Source organism: Nyctereutes procyonoides, unplaced genomic scaffold (assembly GCF_905146905.1).
Source record: "Nyctereutes procyonoides isolate TBG_1078 unplaced genomic scaffold, NYPRO_anot_genome, whole genome shotgun sequence".
Lineage (NCBI taxonomy): Eukaryota > Metazoa > Chordata > Mammalia > Carnivora > Canidae > Nyctereutes > Nyctereutes procyonoides.
Window position 1 is genome coordinate 13,157,243 of NW_026575044.1, and position 20,565 is coordinate 13,177,807.

The following is a 20,565-nucleotide window of genomic DNA, read 5'->3' on the forward strand; positions in this document are numbered from 1 at the left end:
CACTAATTTGTGGTGGGGAGCTGGAGGGTAAAGAAGCAAAAATGACTCTGAGGGTATGGTTCCTGGCACCTCTTCATTTTCAGACCTCTTTATAGTGAGCAGCTATTTTGGCTATTCCGGCACTCTTATGTCTAGACTTGAAGTTGGTATAGTCGGCTCCTCGAGGTTTTAATTATGACCTAAGAAAACTCCTAAACAAACCAGAGGAGCCTATTTCAGTTCTCTTGATCCTGAAGAGCCAGGTGATAAGTGACCTGAACAGTGATGGGGAGCGTGGGTGATGTCAGCCTTTGTCTCCATGTTACAGGTTGATGACCCAAGCCTGCCCAATGACGAGGGCATCACCGCTCTTCACAACGCCGTGTGTGCAGGCCACACAGAGATCGTTAAGTTCCTCGTGCAATTTGGTGTCAATGTCAATGCTGCAGACAGTGATGGATGGTAAGGCCCTGTCATCTGCTGCCCCACAGTGTCACTTGGGTGTCCCTGGCACTGCCAGGCCATAAAAGCGTCCACATGTGTCTTCACGGGACACTCTTCTCACTCCCATTTTGGATGCACGTGGAATTCTTATAAAAGTATTGTCAGATGATAAGAAACGTCACAAAGTGGCACAGATCTAGGGACCTCCATGAGTTTGAGAGATGCTGCTTTGAGCCTGGTCCCCAGAGCCCTGCAGCATCTGTCCTTAGTACATAGATATCCACTGTGTATTTGCAAGAGGGAAGAGTTTGTAGCCTTTCCCAAGTCTCTTTGGCCATGGAATCCATTTTTCATGGAGCATTTTGTAGAATGGTTATGTGCATAAAACACAAGAGATACTATTATAAATGATTATTCTTCATAGGATAGAAATAAGAGATCCTTATAAAGTGCTGTCCACCCTCAATAACTATAATAGAATGGAGAGTACATTTTGTAATTTTTTTTGGAAAAGAACATATAAATTATAATATGCTTTTTTTTTGAAAGAATCTAGAAAACATACTTTTTGCTAATTTATTCAAGTTTACATTTTTTTTTTTAGCCAAATTTTTTGGCTTAACTTTAACAACGTGGGTGAAATAAATTATTTTCTTTCTTTCTTTCTTTTTTTTTTTTTTTTCCTTTTGGTAATCTCTACATCCAGGGTGGGGCTTGAACTCATGACCCCGAGATTAAGAGTTGCATGCTTGATCCTGCCAGGTGCTCCGAAAACAAAGTCTTAACGTGTCATGAGGTCTTTGCCTATTATTAGCAGTTTAGATTACATATAACCTTTAACTATTAAAGCCATGCAGTTAAAAAGTCTGCAGTAATATTCCTCAAACTCAGACCATAGTGTCTGGGATGTGAGATGGGGATATGTTTCTGGAGACTACTCCTGAGAGGAATGAGATGAAGAGATGGGGGAAGAGAAGGGTAAACACCTACATCTGTGTCATCCAGGCCTGGATAGCACTCTACACTTGTCTCTGAGTTGGGTGGTGGTGCTGGCTCTTCTTCCCCCTTTATGGGTCTTGGGTCCTTTAGAGCATGCATTTGAGGTGCTAGAGGGATTCTCCGTCATGACATCAGCGAGCTCCTGCCAGCCAGGGGCCTTGCAGACCTAAGTGTATGTATTTTACAGTCTGCATTGGATTGACAAAGCTTTCTCTCAATTCAAAATCCATTTGGATTTTACAAGCTATTAGGTAAAGGTAGTTTCTCTGTGCAGCCCAATTCCTGCAGAAGTGGGAGTGGAAAGGGAATATGTACAGGCATCTCTTTGGAGGGAAGACCCGGGACATAAAGATGGCTGTGCCCTCCGTGCTGCCCAAAGACATGGAACAGGTGTTCCAGAATGCCTCACCCTGTTTTAGACGATCACACACATCTCAAGTCCTTGCTTTTATTTCTGTGATTCCTCTTGCACTGCCCTGCGTCTGCCCAGTGTAGCTGTGCTCCACTGTCCCTCCTGTCATTCTCTCATGGGCTGTAGTATCCGTGTTTATTGACTCTTAAACACCATGTAAGAGGCTTTCCAGAAGGAGGCCCAGATGGTAGACTTGAGGACATTCTGTAGAGACAGCCCAGCCCACCAGGGTTGCATGTCCAGGGCGGCCATTTAGCCCCACTGTGTGTTGCCCACAGGACCCCGCTGCACTGTGCGGCCTCATGCAACAATGTGCAAGTGTGTAAGTTCCTGGTCGAGTCCGGAGCCGCTGTGTTCGCCACGACCTACAGTGACATGCAGACTGCCGCAGACAAGTGCGAGGAGATGGAGGAGGGCTACACCCAGTGCTCACAATTCCTTTACGGTTTGTAACCAGCACAGTTGAACATGCTGACGACTGCACTCATTTGTCCTCTGTCTAGGGTACTGTTTGCTAAGTATATTCATCATGTGGAAAAACATTTTTGCGTTGTGCAGAGCCCTAGGCAGTGAAAACAGGACAGCCTTGACGGCAGAGATGAATGCAGCTTTTGTGTGTGTGCCTGGGAGCAGCCCTGCCAGGGATGGCTTGAGCTGCCTGTGCCTCTGACTCTTACAAGTTGAGGTTAACTCTTACCTGGGCTTGAGCAGAATTGAGAGGCGGTGAGCAGGTGCCAAGACTCCATGCTGCTCAGTGCTTTGGGAAGCTGCTCTGCCTGTTGGTGGAGAGGCCATGAGGCTCTTCGCATGACTGCGTCTGTTGGCTCCCAGGCTGCTCTCAGGCTTGGGGGGGTGGGGGGGTGGGCAGGCAGCAGCAGGCAGGGGCAGGCGAGGCGGCTTCCCTGCTCTTGACTGTCTACCGTGGACACTCAGGGTGACTTTGTTTCTGTTCTGAACTCTGGATCGGAGAATAATTTTGGTAAATACTTTATAATCAAGATATTAATATATACTTTGTTATTTGAAGTGTATTGGTCATCTTGAGCTTTATTTAATTATGAAATCTGATTTTTAAAAACATGTAGGGACATCTGATCAGAGGCTTTACTTTATGGAACGCATCATGGCACCAAGAAAGTGTCTCTGCTGTAGATGCTGAAATGACAGTGGCTTGGCTTCTCCTTGCTTGGTAGGGCCTGGGGAGCTATAACCTTGGCAGCCACAGCCTTGACCTTGAATATTCTGTTCCTCATGTTAATCATCTGTTGCTTTTAAAAAATATCTTTATCACCCATGAATGAATCTTGTAACTACTGTTGTCCGGTTGTGCCTGGTTTTGCTGTTTCTGTAAAGGAAGTCATGGTGATTCTGTCCACTGTGGTCCTTGTGCCTCATCTGTGTGGTGGTGCTCGTTCTCACTGTCCGTTCCGCTTTGTGGCTGCGTCCACCATGTCTTTCCTTCCATTCTGCCTTGGGGCATCGGGGTTTGCATTCTCTCGCAGTTAGAAATGGTCGATCTGGAAACAGACTTGCGGGTCACAGGGATGTGGCCCAGCTGACCATTCCTTTCCTGCCATGTCCCCCTCTGACCCCTGCTGGATGTGGGTTCATAACCCATGTGGCTTCAGTTCACATTTCCCAAATAATTCATGATACTTAGCATGTGCTCAGGCTCTTCAAAAATAAATTTATTTTAAAGATTTTATTTATTCATGAGAGAGAGGCAAAGACATAGGCAGAGGGAGAGGCAGGCTCCCTGCGGGGAGCCTGATGCAGGACTCGTTCTTAGTACCTTGGGATTATGCCCTGGGCTAACAGTAGACACTCAGCCACTGAGCCACCCAGGTGCCCCTCAAAAAAAAACTTTAAACCATAATCTGTAACTCTTAGTTTGGTAAATAGCAAAGTAAGGAGAAATTTTTTCTCATTCTTGATGATTTCTTAGAAATGGGACTCGTTATTTTTTTATTAGAGTATCATTTTCTAACTCTGACCAAATATCTTTTAATTAATATATTTTACAGTCCTTTAGGTTTGATGATAATAATGTTACTACTACTTTGGAGAGGACACCACAGTGTCCAGGGTTTCTCTCCTGCCCCTTCCCTCTCCTATGCCAACCTGGTGTAGTCAGAGTTCTGGCAAGGCATCACCCTTGTGAGTGTCACAGTCACGTCTCATTTAAACAGGGAGTCAGAAGCGTGAACATCCCCATTAGTGGAATAGCCCCTTATGTTGGCAGAGCCCCTGGTGGAATAGAGCAACTCCATGTCTTGTGTCAGTTTTGCCCAGAGTGGCAGTGAGATAGGCAGTGCTCCGTCATTGTAATCGGTAGATGAGTCCTAAGTTCATAGTAAAGTAAGTTAAAAAATCTGACAATTTGCCAAAAGCAAGCAGATACTTTCCTGCCTTTTCTAAACCTGTAAAGGTGAAACTGGTAATAACGTCTAGAGTGTTCGGGCCTCCTGGCCTGACTTCACTGCCCCCTCACCCACAGTGCCCTGCAACCCCCTCATGCCTGCCCCGCACTCGAGAGGGGGGAGTAGAGGAGTGCAAAGTGGGGCTGAATGTGCACGTCTGTTACTAACTCAGTGAAAGTGGACGTTTGTGGGTTTCTGTATCTTCTAGAACCTGGATTCTCATTACTTTAGACTTGGCTCTATGTAGGCTTTTATATCACATCTGAAATACTTTTGCCATCTAACGAATTTTACGATGTTTCTCCCTCTCCCTTCCCACATTTGGAAATGGGCAGAGGTTGTTCAGTAGACTGTTGTCTCGGCTGCTTATGCTCTGGATCAGGATGGAAGTAGTTTATGCAGACTTCCTCGGTCCCCACGCCCAGAGGCAGGCTAGAATTTGACAGGCGTAGTGCTCACTCTTCTAATAGCCCAGACTATTAGAACTAAAAACAGTTCATTTTTTATTCCTGGGCTTTCAGAAGTTTTTGTGCTCTGAGTAAGACTAGTTTCTGAGTTGCCTTTGAAAAGATCGTGGAGGCCAACTGTGTGTGGTATGATCCCTTTCTGCCTCCCAAGCTCCCTGCCTACCCCTCTGTGCCTCCTTCCCGCCCGGGGCTTTATTCACGGGGTGCTTCATTCAGTATTCCTAGCATTCCAGCAGTGTGTGCCCATTTCTCCTCATTTGGCTCATGGAACCAAAGGTTTTAAGAATGGACAGTCTGCCTTACATGTCCTGTGGGTTTTTTCCTGTCATGATTTCAGGAGTCCAGGAGAAAATGGGCATCATGAACAAAGGAGTCCTTTACGCACTCTGGGATTATGAACCTCAGAATGGTGACGAGCTGCCCATGCGAGAAGGGGACTGCATGACTGTCATCCGCAGGGAGGACGAAGATGAGACTGAGTGGTGGTGGGCCCGCCTGCACGACAAGGAGGGATACGTCCCACGAAACCTGCTGGGCGTAAGTTATCAAACCTGGATGACACTTCTGTGCGCACCAGGGCTTTGCAGGAACGCCGTGTGCAGCTGACTGCCCTTTGTTCACATGACATAGAATCTTAAAGTTTGGATGGTTTTAGATTTACCCAGAGTGGAGGTTCCACTTACAGGTTTGTCAGCCCCCACCATCAGGGGTCCTGCTGCTTCACAGAGTACATGGGTCATGTCGTGGGAGTGTGAGAGCATTCCGTACCAAAGCCATGTCTGCTCATGTCAGGGTCTGCACTGCTGGCAGAGTTTGACCAGGGCATGTAGACAAGAGCCCCCCAAAACCTTTGGGGCTTAGACAGTGTTAACTGGTGTGATCGTAGTGTAAATTATAAAGAATAGATGAAAGTTAAAAAACAGTGAGCCATGGATCCCTTCAGAGAATTTTTTCAGTGCCCAGACCAGAGGTGTTCTCGAGTGTGGAGCTGCTTCCACAGAGGCCCCAGTCCCCAAGATGCAGCCTGGCTTGTAGCCATGTCCCTGATGAACACCAACAGCACTTGTACTTTTATAGTTTCTTACCTGGGAAAACCTCTTAGAGCCACTTGCTTATTTGAATCTTTCATTTTAATTTTCTAACAAAGAGGTTCCATGACTCATGAAACGGGAAGCATCACTTGTGGGTGTGGAGGCACTTGGCCTTGGGCACGAGGTTCTCAGAAGGCTCTGAAATCAGCCAGCTGGACCCAAGATTTTTGTGTTAATCCGGCATTTAAATACTCTTAGTCTTCTGGAAATCTCTTTGGGGTAAAATTGGCCTCTAAGTAACTTTTTTTGGTTTTCTTAGAGGTTCAAAAAATGGAAGTCACATAAATGCTGAATTTTTTTTTTTAAATGCTGAATTTTTAATCAGGCTCAGATGGGAGTCTAGAAAATTGTATTTACTAATTATCTTTTGTGAGGAAAATCACTTTTTGTAGAATGCTGATCCACCAGTTTTTCAGTTCTGGCTGGAAGTCTGACTCCTTTTTTACAGTAAACCTATTTCCCTTTTGTCTAGGCAGGAGGAGGAGGAGGAAGGCTTTTGTTTAGTTTGCCAGTTGAATTACTAGTTTGACTCACCCTTGGCTTTAAGACTGCAGATCTTCCGACCTTCACATGTATTCCTCCTCAGCTCTTGTTATGGAAAACATAAAACCACAAAAATCCAACAACAAAAACTCCACTTATCCTCCCTTAAATCAGTAGCCTTTTTGTCTGTGGCATTCTGTGGCTGACAGTGTCCAGTCCCACTGTTTGTAGGGCTGTTGTGAGTGAAGTTGTCCCCCTACAGATGTAAGCCCGTGCACGTGGCAAGCTGCAGATCCCCACCACCACCTGCCGCTGTCACAGGCCATGCTCCGCCCCCGGAGCAAGGGCTTAGGGGTCATGGGTTCACCTCTGTGTTGTCCCCGGTGGGGAGCCCCTGTGACCTTTGCCAAGGAGTTGCTGAATGTGAATCTTTGTGTCCTTGGGCAGCTCTGGATGCCTCCCATGGCAGAAAGAATCCTTTCCTTGGTTTTTCTCCTGTGACCCCCATTCCCCACCCCTATCCTTGTGTCTCTCTGTACAGCATGTAAATCATGTCTCCATTCTCTTGCAGCTATACCCAAGAATTAAACCAAGACAGAGGAGTTTGGCCTGAAACTTTACAGAATTTTAGTTTTTGAAGAATTAGTCTTTGTTATCACAAGAAGTAATGTGATTGTTTTTGGTAAAAATTCACAAGACCGACTTTAGTGACAGCGTAGTTTGAAAGCGGTGAAGGACGTCTTCTGGGAGAACGTGAAGGATTGGAGAATTTGCTGTCCTCGGGGGAGGTTCAGCATGATGAACTGAGCTTACAAGTGAGCTGACCATACTCTTGGGAAATAGGTGTTCACGGGGCACTCAGGAACATGAACAGTGACTGTCCTGGTTCCCTGGAGTCACAGGGCCATTCACTGGGCTCCTGGGAAGTCGCCTCCCCTGCACTTGCCCCCGCCAGAAAGGACCAGTGCCACGGAGGCAGCACCTCTGCCTGTCCTCCCGCAGGCCCCCAGGGGACCCCCATTGTGGGTGAAGAACTGTTGGTTGTCGGCAGTCCCTTTGTGATAGGAGTTCTTCAGAATTCTACATGTTTGAGATATTGGAATCAAGCTGTAGCATAGCTCATTAGATGTAGAATCTTGTTTTTAGAATGAATTTGAATCTATATTTATTGTCTTTTGTATCTTGGAAATTGGAGACTTGCTATATAGACTTACTCATGATATTTGTCAAATCGTAGCTGACTTTAAAAACAATTGTAATAAAATTAAAGTTTTTGACTCTAACCTTTTTACTGGTTTAGTTTTTTGTGTCATTAAAAGCCTGTTTATAGTTCACACGCAATTAGGACGGCTTATCCAGTGGGAGAATAATAAAATTTCTTTACCGGCTATGTGATGACATGTAAGAGGTGGTTTTTTTGTTTACAGAGAACTTGGTTTTGCAATTCATGAGTTCTGTGTTGGCCCTCTATAGAGAACCATGGGGACAGAGGCCCTCACCGGCCCTCAGCCTCTGTGAGACAGGTCTTGTCCTCGTGCCACTTCAGCTCCCCCATCTGCATGGGGGAATGTCTGCAGGCGTTCACTGGGTGAAAACATACATACACAGGATCCCTACGTTGTGTTAATATGTTACCAAGTTTGTGAAAGACTTTGGAACCCATTCTGCTTAGTGGAACTATTTTCATTTCTATTAAGTAAAAGCTACAGAAGAAAAGCCATTGCTCATTTTTCCTTATATGTTTTTATGAGCAGCTAAATACCAGCAAGAAAGGTGAAACACAAAACAACCCCGTTGCTAGTCAGAGTAATAGAGAAATAGTGACCGTGGGAGCTAGCTGTCAGAAGACACGAGTGGTTTACAGAATTCTGAGGATGCCTCCCATCTTCCTGCTCTGAGGGGACGGTGTTTAGAGTTGGGGCCTCTGGCAGCTGCGGAGTCTTGTGTGACATCACCAGGTTAGAGAGCCCCCCACCCCCACCCCATGAAGGAGGAGGAGGCCGTGGTCCTCCCCTCTGCCACAGGAGGACACTGCAAGAAGGCAGCCATCTGCATGCTGGGAAGTGTCCTGGCCAGATGCTGAATTGGCTGCACCCTGATCTGGTCCCTGAACCCCCAGAACGGTGAGAGATAGGTGTGTGTTGTGTGAGCCCCAGGCCGTGGGCTTTTGCTTTGGAGCTGCGCAGACTAGGAGTCCTGGTTATCCAGTCAGACACCGATCTGGGTGCTTCTGTGAGGAACTTTGCAGATTTCACTAAGTTTCCTAATCAGCTGACCTGGGGACAGGGAGGTCACCCTGGGCTGCTGGGTGGGCACAGGAGAGGTACGAAGTATGAGGGACTCAGCCCACCACGGCCAGCCACAAGGAGGAAAGGGTCATGTGCCAGGGAAGGCGGAAAGCCCCTGCCAACAGCTGGGAACCAATCCCCTCCTCCGGCCTCTGCTGGGACCAGCCAGTCCCACGGGGCTGGGTGGGACTCCTACTACAGACTGGTGTGGTGATGGGTAGTTTTTGTTTCTGTTTTTTTAAGATTTTAAGTAATCTCTATGCCCAATGTGGGGCTCAAACTCATGGCCCTGAGATCAATTATCACACACTCCTCTGAGCCAGCTGGGCACCAGGTGATGCGTGTTTAAGCTGCTAAGCAATAGGAAATGCCAGGGACTCTGGACCTGGTCTGGCGCTTACTAATTGGCCATGCAGCCTTGCTCGGGACTCACAGTTCAACAACACCACCTCTGTACACCTCGGCACATGAAGAGACCCACGCCAGGTACTGTACACAGGTCCCAGGAGACTGTAGAGAATTGCTCAAATGCATGGAAGGGAAGATGTGAAAATTAGGAGAACGCGATCATCTTGTTTCCTTCGTCCTAAACTGAGAACATTTGCTTTTATTATCCCTCTTTGTTTTTTACTTGTTTATCATCAGAGCATCCTCGTATCAGAGGTCCTCGTAGAAACCTCCAGGCATGGGAAAGGGTCACAGTGAGGGTGGCAATGCCAGTGGGACCACCGCTAGTGCTTCCCGGCTTCTGCGCAGGGGTCAGGAGCGTTCAGCTTCAGCGGCTGTGTCGTGTGTGAGAGGTTGCTCAGGAGCATGATTTCTGATGGCCGCATGACACCCGACACGTGAGGGACCCAGGATCTGACCTGGGTGTGTGCTGGTCCCCAGTTCCTGTAGGGATGCCCATGAGCCATCTTCACGGTGCAGTTTTTATATTTTTTTAAAATTTATTTATTTATGATAGAGAGAGAGAGAGAGAAAGGGAGAGACACAGGCAGAGGGAGAAGCAGGCTCCGTGCACCAGGAGCCCGACGTGGGATTCGATTCCGGGTCTCCAGGATCGCGCCCTGGGCCAAAGGCAGGTGCTAAACCGCTGCGCCACCCAGGGATCCCAGTTTTTAGATTTTTGAAGAAGGGGGAGTAGGGCACCTGGAGGATGGGCCCTGCTGAAGAGGGGCTTATGGTGGGGGCAGGGGGGGTCATGGAGGACAAGGCAGAGGGCAGAGGTCACCCTGGCAAAGGCACAGAAAATTGGTAAGATGCTGCTGGTTCTCGGTAAGTCTGGGCACTGGGAGGTAGGTGCTGGTCACAGGAAACAGCAGTTACAGGAGGGCCCAGGGAGCCCTGGGAGGTGTGTTGGGGGGGGCGGGGAGGTGAAGGAGAGGGGAAGGGAGGGGAGAGGTGAGGAGCGGGGAGTGAAGGGAGAGGGAGGGGTGGGGGAGGAGAGGGCAGGGGGCAGGGCGCCCCTCAGCCTGGCAGCTGCAGTCCCTGTTGGAGAAGCAGGTGCCCGCGCTCAGACGTGCTGGAATGCCCCACGTGGGGACAGCTGCAGACGCCCATGCACCCAGCGCGGACTTGGGGGCCTCGGGCGGCCCCTTCCCTCTGGGTCAGGAGGTGGAGGGTGTTGATGCACTGGCTAGCGTCTCCCTGTGAAGGTGGTGCTGGGAGGGTGGCACTGCTGGGAGAACCCGGGAACTCGGTCGCTCTGCCCTCTTCGTCCTTTCCCAAAGCGGCCATTCCTTGTGTGTCTCTTATTTCCGCTGGGACGGAACCAGCCGGTGCCGGGTAAGGTGGTGAGCCAGGTCAGCCCAGCAGGCGCAAGGGGGCCCAGCCCCTGGCACAGATGCGGGTTGCTGTGGCCTCTGGGGCTGGGGAGGCCACCCATCCCGTTCCTGCGCCTGGCACGAGGGCCCCCAGCCCCGGCCCCCTTGCCTGTGCTGCTGAGTGGAGGACTCTCACCACTCCTCCTGCCTCCCCTTGGCTCATAGCCAAGTCTGGGGGATGCACTTCCTGTCCCGCCCCATCCTGCTCCTTTCCCAGGTTGTGGGGCTCCTCCAGGGTCACCAGCAGCAGGCCAGGCCTAGGTGCCTGTCCTGACGGCCCCGGGTCTCGTCCCCACACCTGAGGGACTTGCCTTAGAGCGGGGCCTGCTCCACGGCCACTTAGGAGCTTCTAAAGTGGATTAGGAAATCGTGTACTTCCACAGGAAGGGGGAGTTAGTTAAGCTCCTTTTTCCCCTCAAGACGGGAATTCAGAGGTAGCGACTTGTGGAGGTGGACACAGGCTGTGGCCAGGTGTGCGCACAAACCACCGCCGGGCCCTCCAGGAAGGACAGCACCGCGCCAGACTGCCTGGGCGACTCTTTATTTAACAGCACATTTGGAAGAAGATAAGGCAACAAGGCGGTATTTTCATCATGCGGCCAGCGTTTTCCCAGGGTGAAGCCGAGGAACAAGCTTCCAAGACAGCCCCTCCCGCTCCACGCATGAGCATGGCAGGGTGTGGTGTCCGGGTGGCAAACGGTGTGTCTTTGACTGTCATTGGCTCGGACACCGGGCCCCACTTTGGTGGGCTGCAGGTCGCTGAGCAAGAGCCGAACCCCTTCAGTACCCAGGATGCTCCTGAGACCTGGAGTGCTCAGGGTTGGGTTAGGACACACGTGGGTAACCGGTGGGTCGCCCGAGTGCCGCCCCGACCAGGCCCCTCAGCCACGCATCCTGCTTCCCCTTTCCTCCGGGACACGGACCGCTGGCGGGTCAATGTCAGGGCTGCATTTTTAAACCTGACGTTGCTTTAAATATTCCCCGCAGGGACCTTGTGTCCTTAGCTGGGGAGACACCGGCCAGCATCGTTCCCCTGGCTGAATATTGCTATAAACAGAAAAGTGTGTAAAAGTAGACTAGTGACAGATTTCAGGTTCTCTTTGAGTTGACCAAGGACTAAGTGGCTCACTGGTGTTTAATAGAACGATATGTGAATCTTCTACTCTGAAATCTGGAAGTTCTTGCTATCTCAGAAGGCATCTTTATTTTCGGTTATAATCATTAGTTTGAGCAACTGTTGCCATAATTTCAAGGTCGAGAGAAAAACGTTCTCTGGTGGCCCGGTGCTTGGCGGATGGTCTCCAGGCAGATGAATTACGACTTTAGAGGACGGAAAAGCAGAGCCACTGCGAGGAGAAGAAGAGCCAGTCAGCCCAGAGCCACGAGCAGGAGCGACACAGCTATTCCGGTGCCCGTGGCGCCTTCTGAAAGGCGGCCTGAGAGCCAGCACAGCGGCGCACTCACGGCTTCTCTAGCCCACAGGCCAGGGGGCCGCAGCCTGGCTCACAGGCCGGCCGGCACCGTGACACGGGCTCAGACAACACGGCCTGGGGCTCCACACGTCCGCCTCAGAGGCCAGGTCCTGCCTGCGGTTCACCCCGAAACCAGTGGCGTTCGCCCCGGTCTCTGTTGCAGTGAAACGGGAACCTGGTCAGATTCTGATTGAGCTGCTCTGGGACGCGCCTGGACCCCCAGCCTTGGCCCAGCTCCCCGCCCCGTGTGTCATGAGGCTGCTGGCGCGGCGGCAAGCTGCCCATCCCAGCGAAGACCCGAGCCTCCGCTGTGGACTCGACCACAGGGTGGGTATATTTCCCGGGTCCACACAGCTAGAAAAGCGACTTAGTAACCGGCACAAATGCATTTTCAGTTGGCTAACGTCCTTTATACCGCAGCACAGCAGGTGGATGGCTGCTGGGTTGCTGCCTTCCTCCAGAGTTCAAAGTTCAAGGAAAGGAGTGTACTGTCCCTTAAACCTGCCCCTCTTGCCACTTTGCTCCTCAGTGGCCTGTGCTGCCCCAATCTCGGTTCCCCGGAGAGCAGAGGAAATGTGCGCTCCTGCCTGGCAGTGCGAGAGTACCCCAGCCCGGGGGTGAGAGAACAGTCTGGCATCAAGATGACCAGAGAACATCTCACACTTTGCTCTTCCCAGAACTGGCGTCCTGACTCCAGGTAGTGGCCTGATGACCACCCCACAGGTGGGCATGGCCAGGGTCCAGACACCGGAGCACAGTGACTACAGACACCAAGCTTACTTACCTTCGGCAGCGTTTTTAAAGGGGAAGGAAGTGAACTGATTTGTTTTGAAAGTATTTGAAGTAGATCTGCTCTAAGAATGACAGGTCTTCCCAAACCCACTTGAATTTCATCAGGGTTTTGTTACACAAGCACCGCCTCCCGTGCACGCAATTCAGCAGTTCCTGCAGCCCCTTCTACTGCCTCCTCCAGGCAGAGCTGGGAGGGAGGACAGACCTCCAGCTGGGGGTCAGCAGCCCCCCGCCAGGGCCGGGCGTGGTTGCTGCAGACTTACAGAGATGAGGTCCAGCTCTATGGTTCCAGAGCCCTCGGGGTCCAGCTGCTTAAATATCCCTGTGAAGGAAGAAGGGGCGTCCTGTGAGCGAGCGGGAACAGAGACCGCACCGTCCCCCTCTCTGTTAGTCTCACACTATGACTTCTGCTCCCCCGTGCCCATGCTGGGGCAGGGTCTTCATGGTCCACTGCACAGACGCGCCCCAGTTCAGGCAACATCACCCGTGGCGACGGGCAGGCTGCCTTCACCCTGACAGCACCCAAATGGGCCAAATGGGCCTCTCCCCAAACAGCCACTTACTGAACAGTGTTTCCAGTCGAACCAGACACCGGACGAAATTGTCGAAGTCGATGATGAGCTCGTCATCTGCAAAGCGAGCGACGATGACCTGGTGGAGCTGACAGGGCAGCTTGAAGCCTGGAGTACAAACAAGCGCACAGCCTGGGCATGAGCATCAGACGGTGCCTGTGCTCACACCTGCGCCTGCGCCACGGACGCCCGCATTGCACAGCTGCTCTTGCTCCTTGGTGCTTTCCTGGGGGCTGCCGTGCATTGCAAAGCCAGTACCTCTGCCCTCACTCCCGACTCCAGACTCATCGCCTTCCTGCCTGTCTCCACTGGCTCACGCCAGGCTGCCCAGCCCCGTTCCCAATCCCTTCCTGTGGTCCAAGTCCTGGCCCTGTTGCTCGTGCTTCCTCTCTTGCCTCTTAGCTCTGAATCACCCTGGAGTCTAGATTGTTCCTGGATGCATGTGGCAGAAACCATTCATCATAAACTAGCGCTAATTCCCGCCCTTTCCACAGCAGTAGAATTTCTAATGGGCCGTGGCTGCCTGAAATCGAGACGTTTCCCACATCCCTTGCAGCCTGCCGAGGGTCTGTGACCAAGCCCTGATAGTGGGACATGTGTCCCAAAAAACAAGGACCCGGTCTTTCCCTCCTGCCATCCACCTGTTGCCAGGACGTCGTGGCGGCAAGCCAGTGTGGTCCCGCGGGAAGGGGCACCACCTCTGGGCCAGTGGTGAGCGTGACAAGGGGAGCCAGCCTGGCAGCACGAGGCATTGCCCCTTGTGCTTGGACCGTTTGGGAGACAAAGATGGTTATTTGGGGTCTCTGTGGCAGGATTACATCTCAACCAATAGAGTGGGGAGTCCTGTGTTGTGTGCAAGGCACTTACCCAAGGGGGGCCCAGTGAACTGAGAACTGGCTTTTGCCTGCTTGGCCTGCCAGGCTCTCGGAAGGAAACTTCAAGAGGGCCTGGTGGGCAGAGCATCTGGGACTGTGTTTTATTTCATCAGTTAACTTTTAAAAGAGGAATGGAAGGGACATGCTTGCGGTGAGCCCGCGGCCACCTCACTGAACACAGCTGCCCTCTGTATCGTACGCAGTAAACGCTGACATGTTCTGCGCGTAAAACAGAAGGGAAACCAGTTAGGAGTTCTCACCTGCTTCCTCCAGTGCTTTCCGCATCTCGTAGGAGTTCATGGTGCCAGACCGGTCCACATCGATCTCCCGGTAAATTTTCTGGAATCAAGCAGAACAGTTACGAGAACCGTGACCCGAAGCCAGCAGGCACCCCGTAGGTCGCACTGTGTGCGCAGGCAGGAGGCTCTTCTAGCTCTGTCCCCAGCCTGCCCTTGAAAAGCACCTGCGTCTCTGCCGTAAATAGCTAAGAGTGTCCGCCTCACTCCACGAGCTGGCTTGTACCGTGCCTGTTGGTCAACTAGCCGGCCGCTGTGGGCTCGTGTCATTGTGTCACTTTTCTGCTGGAGCTGTCAAAAACCCAAATGACAGAAGGCTACACAGCCTCTCGAGGACACTCTGGGGGCAGCTGGAGGGGGACCCTGTTTCTGTCCCCTAGCACTCAAGGGCAGGGAGCAGACCATGTCCCTCAAACAGGCTCGGCTCTGCTGTTCACATCTGCCCATCCTGCCTCTGGGGGTCAAGAGCCTGCCCCTTCACACACCCACGTCCCTGACAGAGCCACTCGCCCTGCCTTCCACCCCTGGGCGCTCACCTGGTACTTCTGGATCTTTGTCCAGAGAACATAGAACTCTTTCAGGCCCAGCTTCCCACTGCCATCTGACTGCCTGCCATTAAGGAAGCTCCTGTGGTGTCTCCGTGTGGGTGCCCTGTCACCTGATGGCACCCACTGCGTTATTTACAAGGAGCTCCCGCTGAAGACTTTGTGCTGCACTCAGTGCCCAAACCTGCATGTAAAGGCTGGCCGATGCCCCTGGTGGCCCTGACTCTTGTTGGCTGGTCTGGGGTGCAGGGGCCCCTGACCCTACTGGGAATGAGCTGCCGAGTGACATGCAGAAGCCCTTTGTTGATTTTTGGAGTATTTCTATGGCCTTGTGTGGGACAGCTACACAGTGGGTGTTGTGAGCCCACGAGACAAAACTTTGAGCAGCTCAGACCATCCCTGCCCAGAACTTATCTGCAAGCCACGCAGGAAGACAGGCAAGCACGTGACCTGGGGAAGGAGCCTGAACAAAGGGAAGGAGATGCCCACAGCGGGTGGGCCCCGTGCCTGCAAACTGAGAAAAAAACCACAACCAGAGAAAAGACATGTATGTCGGAAATGGGACAGTCTGAGGGACGTTCTCCACATGCCCGGGAAACCAACCCAAGCTGCTTGGGCACAGCTGGGCAGGCATCTCCTGCTCGCTAAGGCAGGGGGCTTCTCACGTTGCCCCAGGAGGTGTCTGAACAGGAGAGGCGGTATGACAAATTCCCCAGGTGGGGGTCTCAGACGCCTCATCTGTGCTCTGCAGCGTGAAAGGATACGTCCAGCATGTCCACCATGATTTTGCAGGTCTCAATGCTGAAGCCGTCTGACTTGATGTCCTGGCCTACAAGACAAAATGAGAGTGATGGGAAACATCCTGCAGAGCCTCGTCATCCCGAGGAGCCCCCACGAGGATGGAAATGCGTGTCTGTGCCTTCCGGTACGGGGGCCACTTGACCTACATCCAATGCCACAGCAGGCTAGTGGCTGCCAGAGGGGCCAGAGTGGAGGGTGTGCTGCGTCCGCTGCTTCTTCGTGTATTTGCACATTAGCCTGTGTCTCCGTGGACTGAGAGGCCTGAGAACCAGAAGCTATCCAGAGCCCTGCGCTCTACTAGGTGACTCAGGTACAGCAGGGGGTGGCAGGTGGCAGGAGACCCTTGTCACAAGCTGGTTCTGGTACCCCACAGACCATGAGAGGCCCATCCTTTGTCACATCCTTACAAAGGTTGGCTTAGCCTGCCTCAACGCTGCCGTTGTGGGCTTGGACTCCTTCTTGGGCCCGGTCAGAGGCTGGGGTCAGTGGCAGCCAGGGAGGTTGCATCCCTGCGCGGCCTGGCTCTTCGCCGCCTGCCCAACCACCATCTGTGTGGGAACAAGGCAGCTTTGACGGCCACGTGCCTCAACAGCTCTGTGACTTCACTCGTGCCTGGCAGCCTCCAGGGCAAATACCCCCTTCTTGTCCTCGCTCGGGCTGCCTGGAGGAACCAGCTGTGTGGATCCTGTGCTGGGCACGCTGCCCACATTCTCTGGGATGGATGACCCGACCAGCCCGGGTGCTTCTAGAGAATTTGCTTCTGTGTCATGGGTTAGGCCAGCTTCTAGGCGGTCCACAGCTCAGGACAGGGCGGCCTTCAGCCCTGAAGGGTCTGACATCAGCAATCCCGCCCAGGGGTAGCGTCTCTTCCAGGGCAGTGCGGCTCTTGATAAATTGAGGTGAGAAAACATGTCCCCCGGGACTGGCCCACGCTTGGGGTGAATGAGCCTGAAGGTCTGTGGGAGGTGCTCCAGCTCTGCCCCAGGCCCCTCTCCCACCTCGCTCCTTCTTCCAGGAGGCCTGGCAACTGCCTCTGGGGCCTTGCAGTCGCCGGCCTGGCTCGTGGGCTCAAGCAGAACACTGCACAAGGCTCCCTGCCATGCATGCTGGGGAGATGCTTTGTGAACTGTTCCCGTGGTGTGAGTACAAGATGGTCTGTTTGTCCTTCCACCCTGACTATGCAGTGAGATGTCGACCCCATCGACAACCCCACTAAATACAGTGGAGTTCAGGGTGGAGGTGCTTTCTGGCCAGTGTTCAGGGCTGACTCAGCCCTCCTTACCAGCAGAACATCAGAGTGACCGCCCCGTGGTGCCCCTCACGGAAGTTAGGTAGTGATCTGCCCACTTTCCAGGTGAGTAAAGAGCCCAAGGGGTCCTGCGTCCCGGCTGAGAGCAACAGCTGTCAGGGGTGAGAACCAGGATAAGACCTTTGCTGTCCACCTGGAAACCTTTGTTCCTCCTTTATCGGGGCACACAGAGCATCCTCAGCCCAGTCTGCTGGTGGCAGTGGTGGCTGGCACGGGTGTTTAGGTGGGTGCAGGGGTGGCTGGAAGGGCGCGGGGAGGAGCAGGACCGGGGCCCCCTAAGAGGCACTTACGCTTGGCCAGCACTCTTCTCAGGATGGTCTGCAGCTCAAAGGCAGAAATCTCTGCGTCCTGTGGACACGAAGCAAAGCGTGGTTATACCGTGGGCTGTAGGAAGTGTGGAGGCTTGTCCTGTGCCGGTGCACTGGGTGGGCACAGGCAGGGTCTGTGATGTGCTTTTTTAATGCCCACAAACCCCAGACTGCAGGCGAGCCCCATGGCAGAAGGCCAAGATTGGCCGCAGTCCCTCCTGCCTCCAGGGCATGGGGGTGGGGGCCCGTGTATGACCCGGCCAGTGGCCAGCGGGGAAATAAGTCTCTGTGATGCCCCACGCCTGCTGAGCACTCTGATGGGAGGTCCAGGTGAGCCGGCTTCGTGCGCCTGATGGAGGAGGGCGCCGGGCAGGCGCTGGCTGGGAACGGTCTGCAGCAGCCTGAGGCCCACACGGCGCAGGGCAGCACCCACCACAGCCCTAAGTCACTTGCATTGTCAAGATTCAAAACCCTTCTGTCCCTCCGGGATATTTTTGTGGAAATCAAAGGAAAGGCCCCACATCCCAGCAGGAGTGGAAGACACAGGAAAAGAGCTGTACGCTAAGGTGGGAGGAACACAGGGCCAGGGCTGTGAGCCAGCAGCCCCGCTGCATGGGCAGGACGTGGGCAGGAGCCCGAGTTCCCTCCACGATTACCCTCCGCCTCTGCTCGCTATCCCTTCTGCCCCTCTGGAGTCTCGCCAAGGACGAGTCTGTCCCTTTGCAGGGACCAGAGTGTGTGACGGAGCCCACGTGGACACCCACCTCGCCTGCCAGCTGGGCAAACAGCCTTCTGAAGCCGTCGTCAATGTCATCCTCACTGGCGTCTATCTGGAGAGGGAGGCAAGGGGTGGGAGCAGGTCAGAGCCAAGAAGGGGCCTCCCCCATCTCCCCCGCCTCCCGCAGACCTGAGGGCCAAGTTGCAGGCTTGAAACAAGGACGGTGTGAAGAATGAATGAGGAACTTTTCTAGTGAAGACATGAGATGGATGGAAACTATGTGAAGGGTTGGTGAGTTCCTCACATAGCATCATCTTGAACCCTTGGCCAGAACAGCCCTCTGATCTGCACTAGTGGGGATTCAGATGCAGAGCCTAGTTGGAATGTTCTAGAAGGCCTGCAACGGTAGCCCCCTGGAACCGTAGGGTCTCTCACTAGGTCTCTCGACAAGCACGGAGCGGCTGAGGAGTGGAGGGTTATCAGGTCCAGGGGCAGCAAGAGGAGCCTCCCAGCCTGCTGGTGGCAGTCCCCTCCCTCCACTGGATGTGTTGTGGGTGGGTCTCGTCGGAGCCCACGAGCCCCCGGGAATCACACCACCTCAGGGGCCTCAGGGATCTTGTCATCTGGAGACTTCATTTTACAGATAAGGAAACTGAGGCAGAGAAAGGGGAGTCACAGGAACCCCAGGTCCTGCACACAAGGGGTGAGGACCACACAGTGGCAGGTGCAGGTGCAGGACAGAGTCTAGTTTCAAGCTGTGGGCACGAAGTCCTGAGGCCTCCTAAACCCTGGCGGTTCTCTGGTGACTCTGGGCCTGGTCATCTGGGGCAGAGCTTGGAGGGAGCAAGGTGTCCCAGGGCTGCAAGTACCTCCTCAAGGTCGGCCTCGATCTCGTCGTCCACGACCCTGGGGACAGAAGGAAATCGTGTCATGGCCCACATGGAAGTGTGACAGGTGAGCTGGGGGCTTGCGACTGCGTGTCCCCACACAGCAGGAACCAAGGCAGGAAAAGTCAAGCCGGAGGCCCAGCCGGAGCACGGGGAAGCAGAGATTTCGTGCTCCTGTCTGCTGGCGCAGCCTGCCCGCACAACCCGCTCGGGGCCTGCCTCGGGGACCCGCTCTCCGGTCGTGCGTGATCTCTGCCACCATAAACCTCTCACACGGGGAAGCACACCAGGTCCCCACTGCCAACACGCTTTGCTCGGGGAAGGTAGTGGCAGGGAGGCCGGGAGTGGTTGCAGCTGAAGCTCGGGCAGCGTTGGGTCCACCATGCTCAGTGCCGTGAGCAGGGCTGGGTCCTCCGCAGCGAACGTACTCAAGCCTCGAAGAGTCCTTCTTGGGCCCTAGATCCCACGCTAGGCCGCTGAGCATCCGACCCACTGAGGCTGCGCCTCCCAGAAGCTGGCAGGCCCACTGGACACATGGTCCTGGTCTTGGATGGAGCACATGGCGTGGCTGTGTCCGCTGCTTCCCCTCAGGTCAAAGTCCCTGTGGTCTCTCAGTTAATCCCCTTTTGCTTAAGCTGCCTGAGGCGGATTACGTGTCCTGCCATCAAGTGCTCAACTGATAGATGTGGTCCAGGCGGTAGCCAAATTGGCAGAAACTGCTGAGAAGTGGGGCCATCCCGACGGCGTGACAGTGGCATCAGCTGCATGGGGCCCGGTGAGGTCCAGTGACCACTGAGGCCACCACTCACGCTCTGGCGCTTGCGGGCTGCTGGGCAGGAAAGGATTATACCAGTGTGGCCCAGGCTCTCCGCTGACATGACTAGTCACGGGCTGATACGTGTTGTTACAACGAACCTAACAATTGGTGTTGCAGACACACGACTATCCTTGCTCCACAGCCTCCCTGCTCTAACCACTAAGACCCCAAAGCCCGAGGGACAACACTGACGACCTTCAAGACCCCACGTCCCTGTGCTGAGCCCTGGAAGCAGGCAGGTGTCGTCCAACAGGAGTGTTCAGAGGATGCGGCGCTCCAAGGGTCAGGGACAGGCCGCGGGGACAGGAAGGGTGCGATGGGCAGAGCCACCTACTGGTAGTCGGCCTTCTTCTCTGAAAAGACCCGGACACAGAAGTCCCCGTCCTTGTTGGGCTCGAAGGTTGAGGGCACCAGGATGTACTCCCCCGGGGGCAGCTTGAACCGGTTGAGGACCTCGCGCAGGTTGATGAAGGTGTCAGAGCGCTCTCTTGCTCTGTGCGTCAGGAAGAAGTTTCTGCTGAGGTGGATGTTGGTCTGTCCGGTCATCTGATGGATAAACAGAAACAGCGGGAAGTAGAGGGTGGGAAGAGCCCCGAATCAGCATCATTTTCTCTGGGGATGGCGACTATGTCTGGGTCACTCCGGGTCAGGAGAACGAATGCTCTGGGGGGTTTGCCGGGGGGGGGGGTCCCGGCACTCAGCTTTGCAGAGAAGCCCCATCTGCACATGGAGGTGCCCGGCCTCCTCCTCCTTGAGTCAGGGACGTG

At 53.6% G+C, this 20,565-nt stretch overlaps 2 protein-coding genes across 7 annotated transcripts in view; one reads left to right on the top strand and one right to left on the bottom strand.

Annotated features, from left to right (window-relative positions):
* Positions 1–7,578, top strand: part of TP53BP2 (tumor protein p53 binding protein 2) — a 120,688-nt gene extending 113,110 nt beyond the window's left edge. For all 6 annotated transcript variants that reach the window (XM_055324478.1, XM_055324477.1, XM_055324481.1 and 3 more), the window contains 4 exons: positions 308–441; positions 2,113–2,279; positions 5,059–5,258; positions 6,867–7,578. In XM_055324478.1, the coding sequence (XP_055180453.1) occupies positions 308–441; positions 2,113–2,279; positions 5,059–5,258; positions 6,867–6,908 (543 nt within the window). In that variant the 3' untranslated portion in view covers positions 6,909–7,578. The remainder of the gene's footprint in view (positions 1–307; positions 442–2,112; positions 2,280–5,058; positions 5,259–6,866) is intronic.
* Positions 7,579–10,931: 3,353 nt separating this feature from the next.
* Positions 10,932–20,565, bottom strand: part of CAPN2 (calpain 2) — a 38,228-nt gene continuing 28,594 nt past the window's right edge. Inside the window, exons 12-21 of the mRNA XM_055324483.1 lie at positions 20,133–20,344; positions 18,964–19,000; positions 18,141–18,206; positions 17,359–17,416; positions 15,723–15,787; positions 14,950–15,018; positions 14,378–14,456; positions 13,234–13,350; positions 12,934–12,992; positions 10,932–11,752 (exon numbers count right to left, since the gene is read on the bottom strand). Of these exons, the coding sequence (XP_055180458.1) occupies positions 11,729–11,752; positions 12,934–12,992; positions 13,234–13,350; positions 14,378–14,456; positions 14,950–15,018; positions 15,723–15,787; positions 17,359–17,416; positions 18,141–18,206; positions 18,964–19,000; positions 20,133–20,344 (786 nt within the window). The 3' untranslated portion in view covers positions 10,932–11,728. The remainder of the gene's footprint in view (positions 11,753–12,933; positions 12,993–13,233; positions 13,351–14,377; positions 14,457–14,949; positions 15,019–15,722; positions 15,788–17,358; positions 17,417–18,140; positions 18,207–18,963; positions 19,001–20,132; positions 20,345–20,565) is intronic.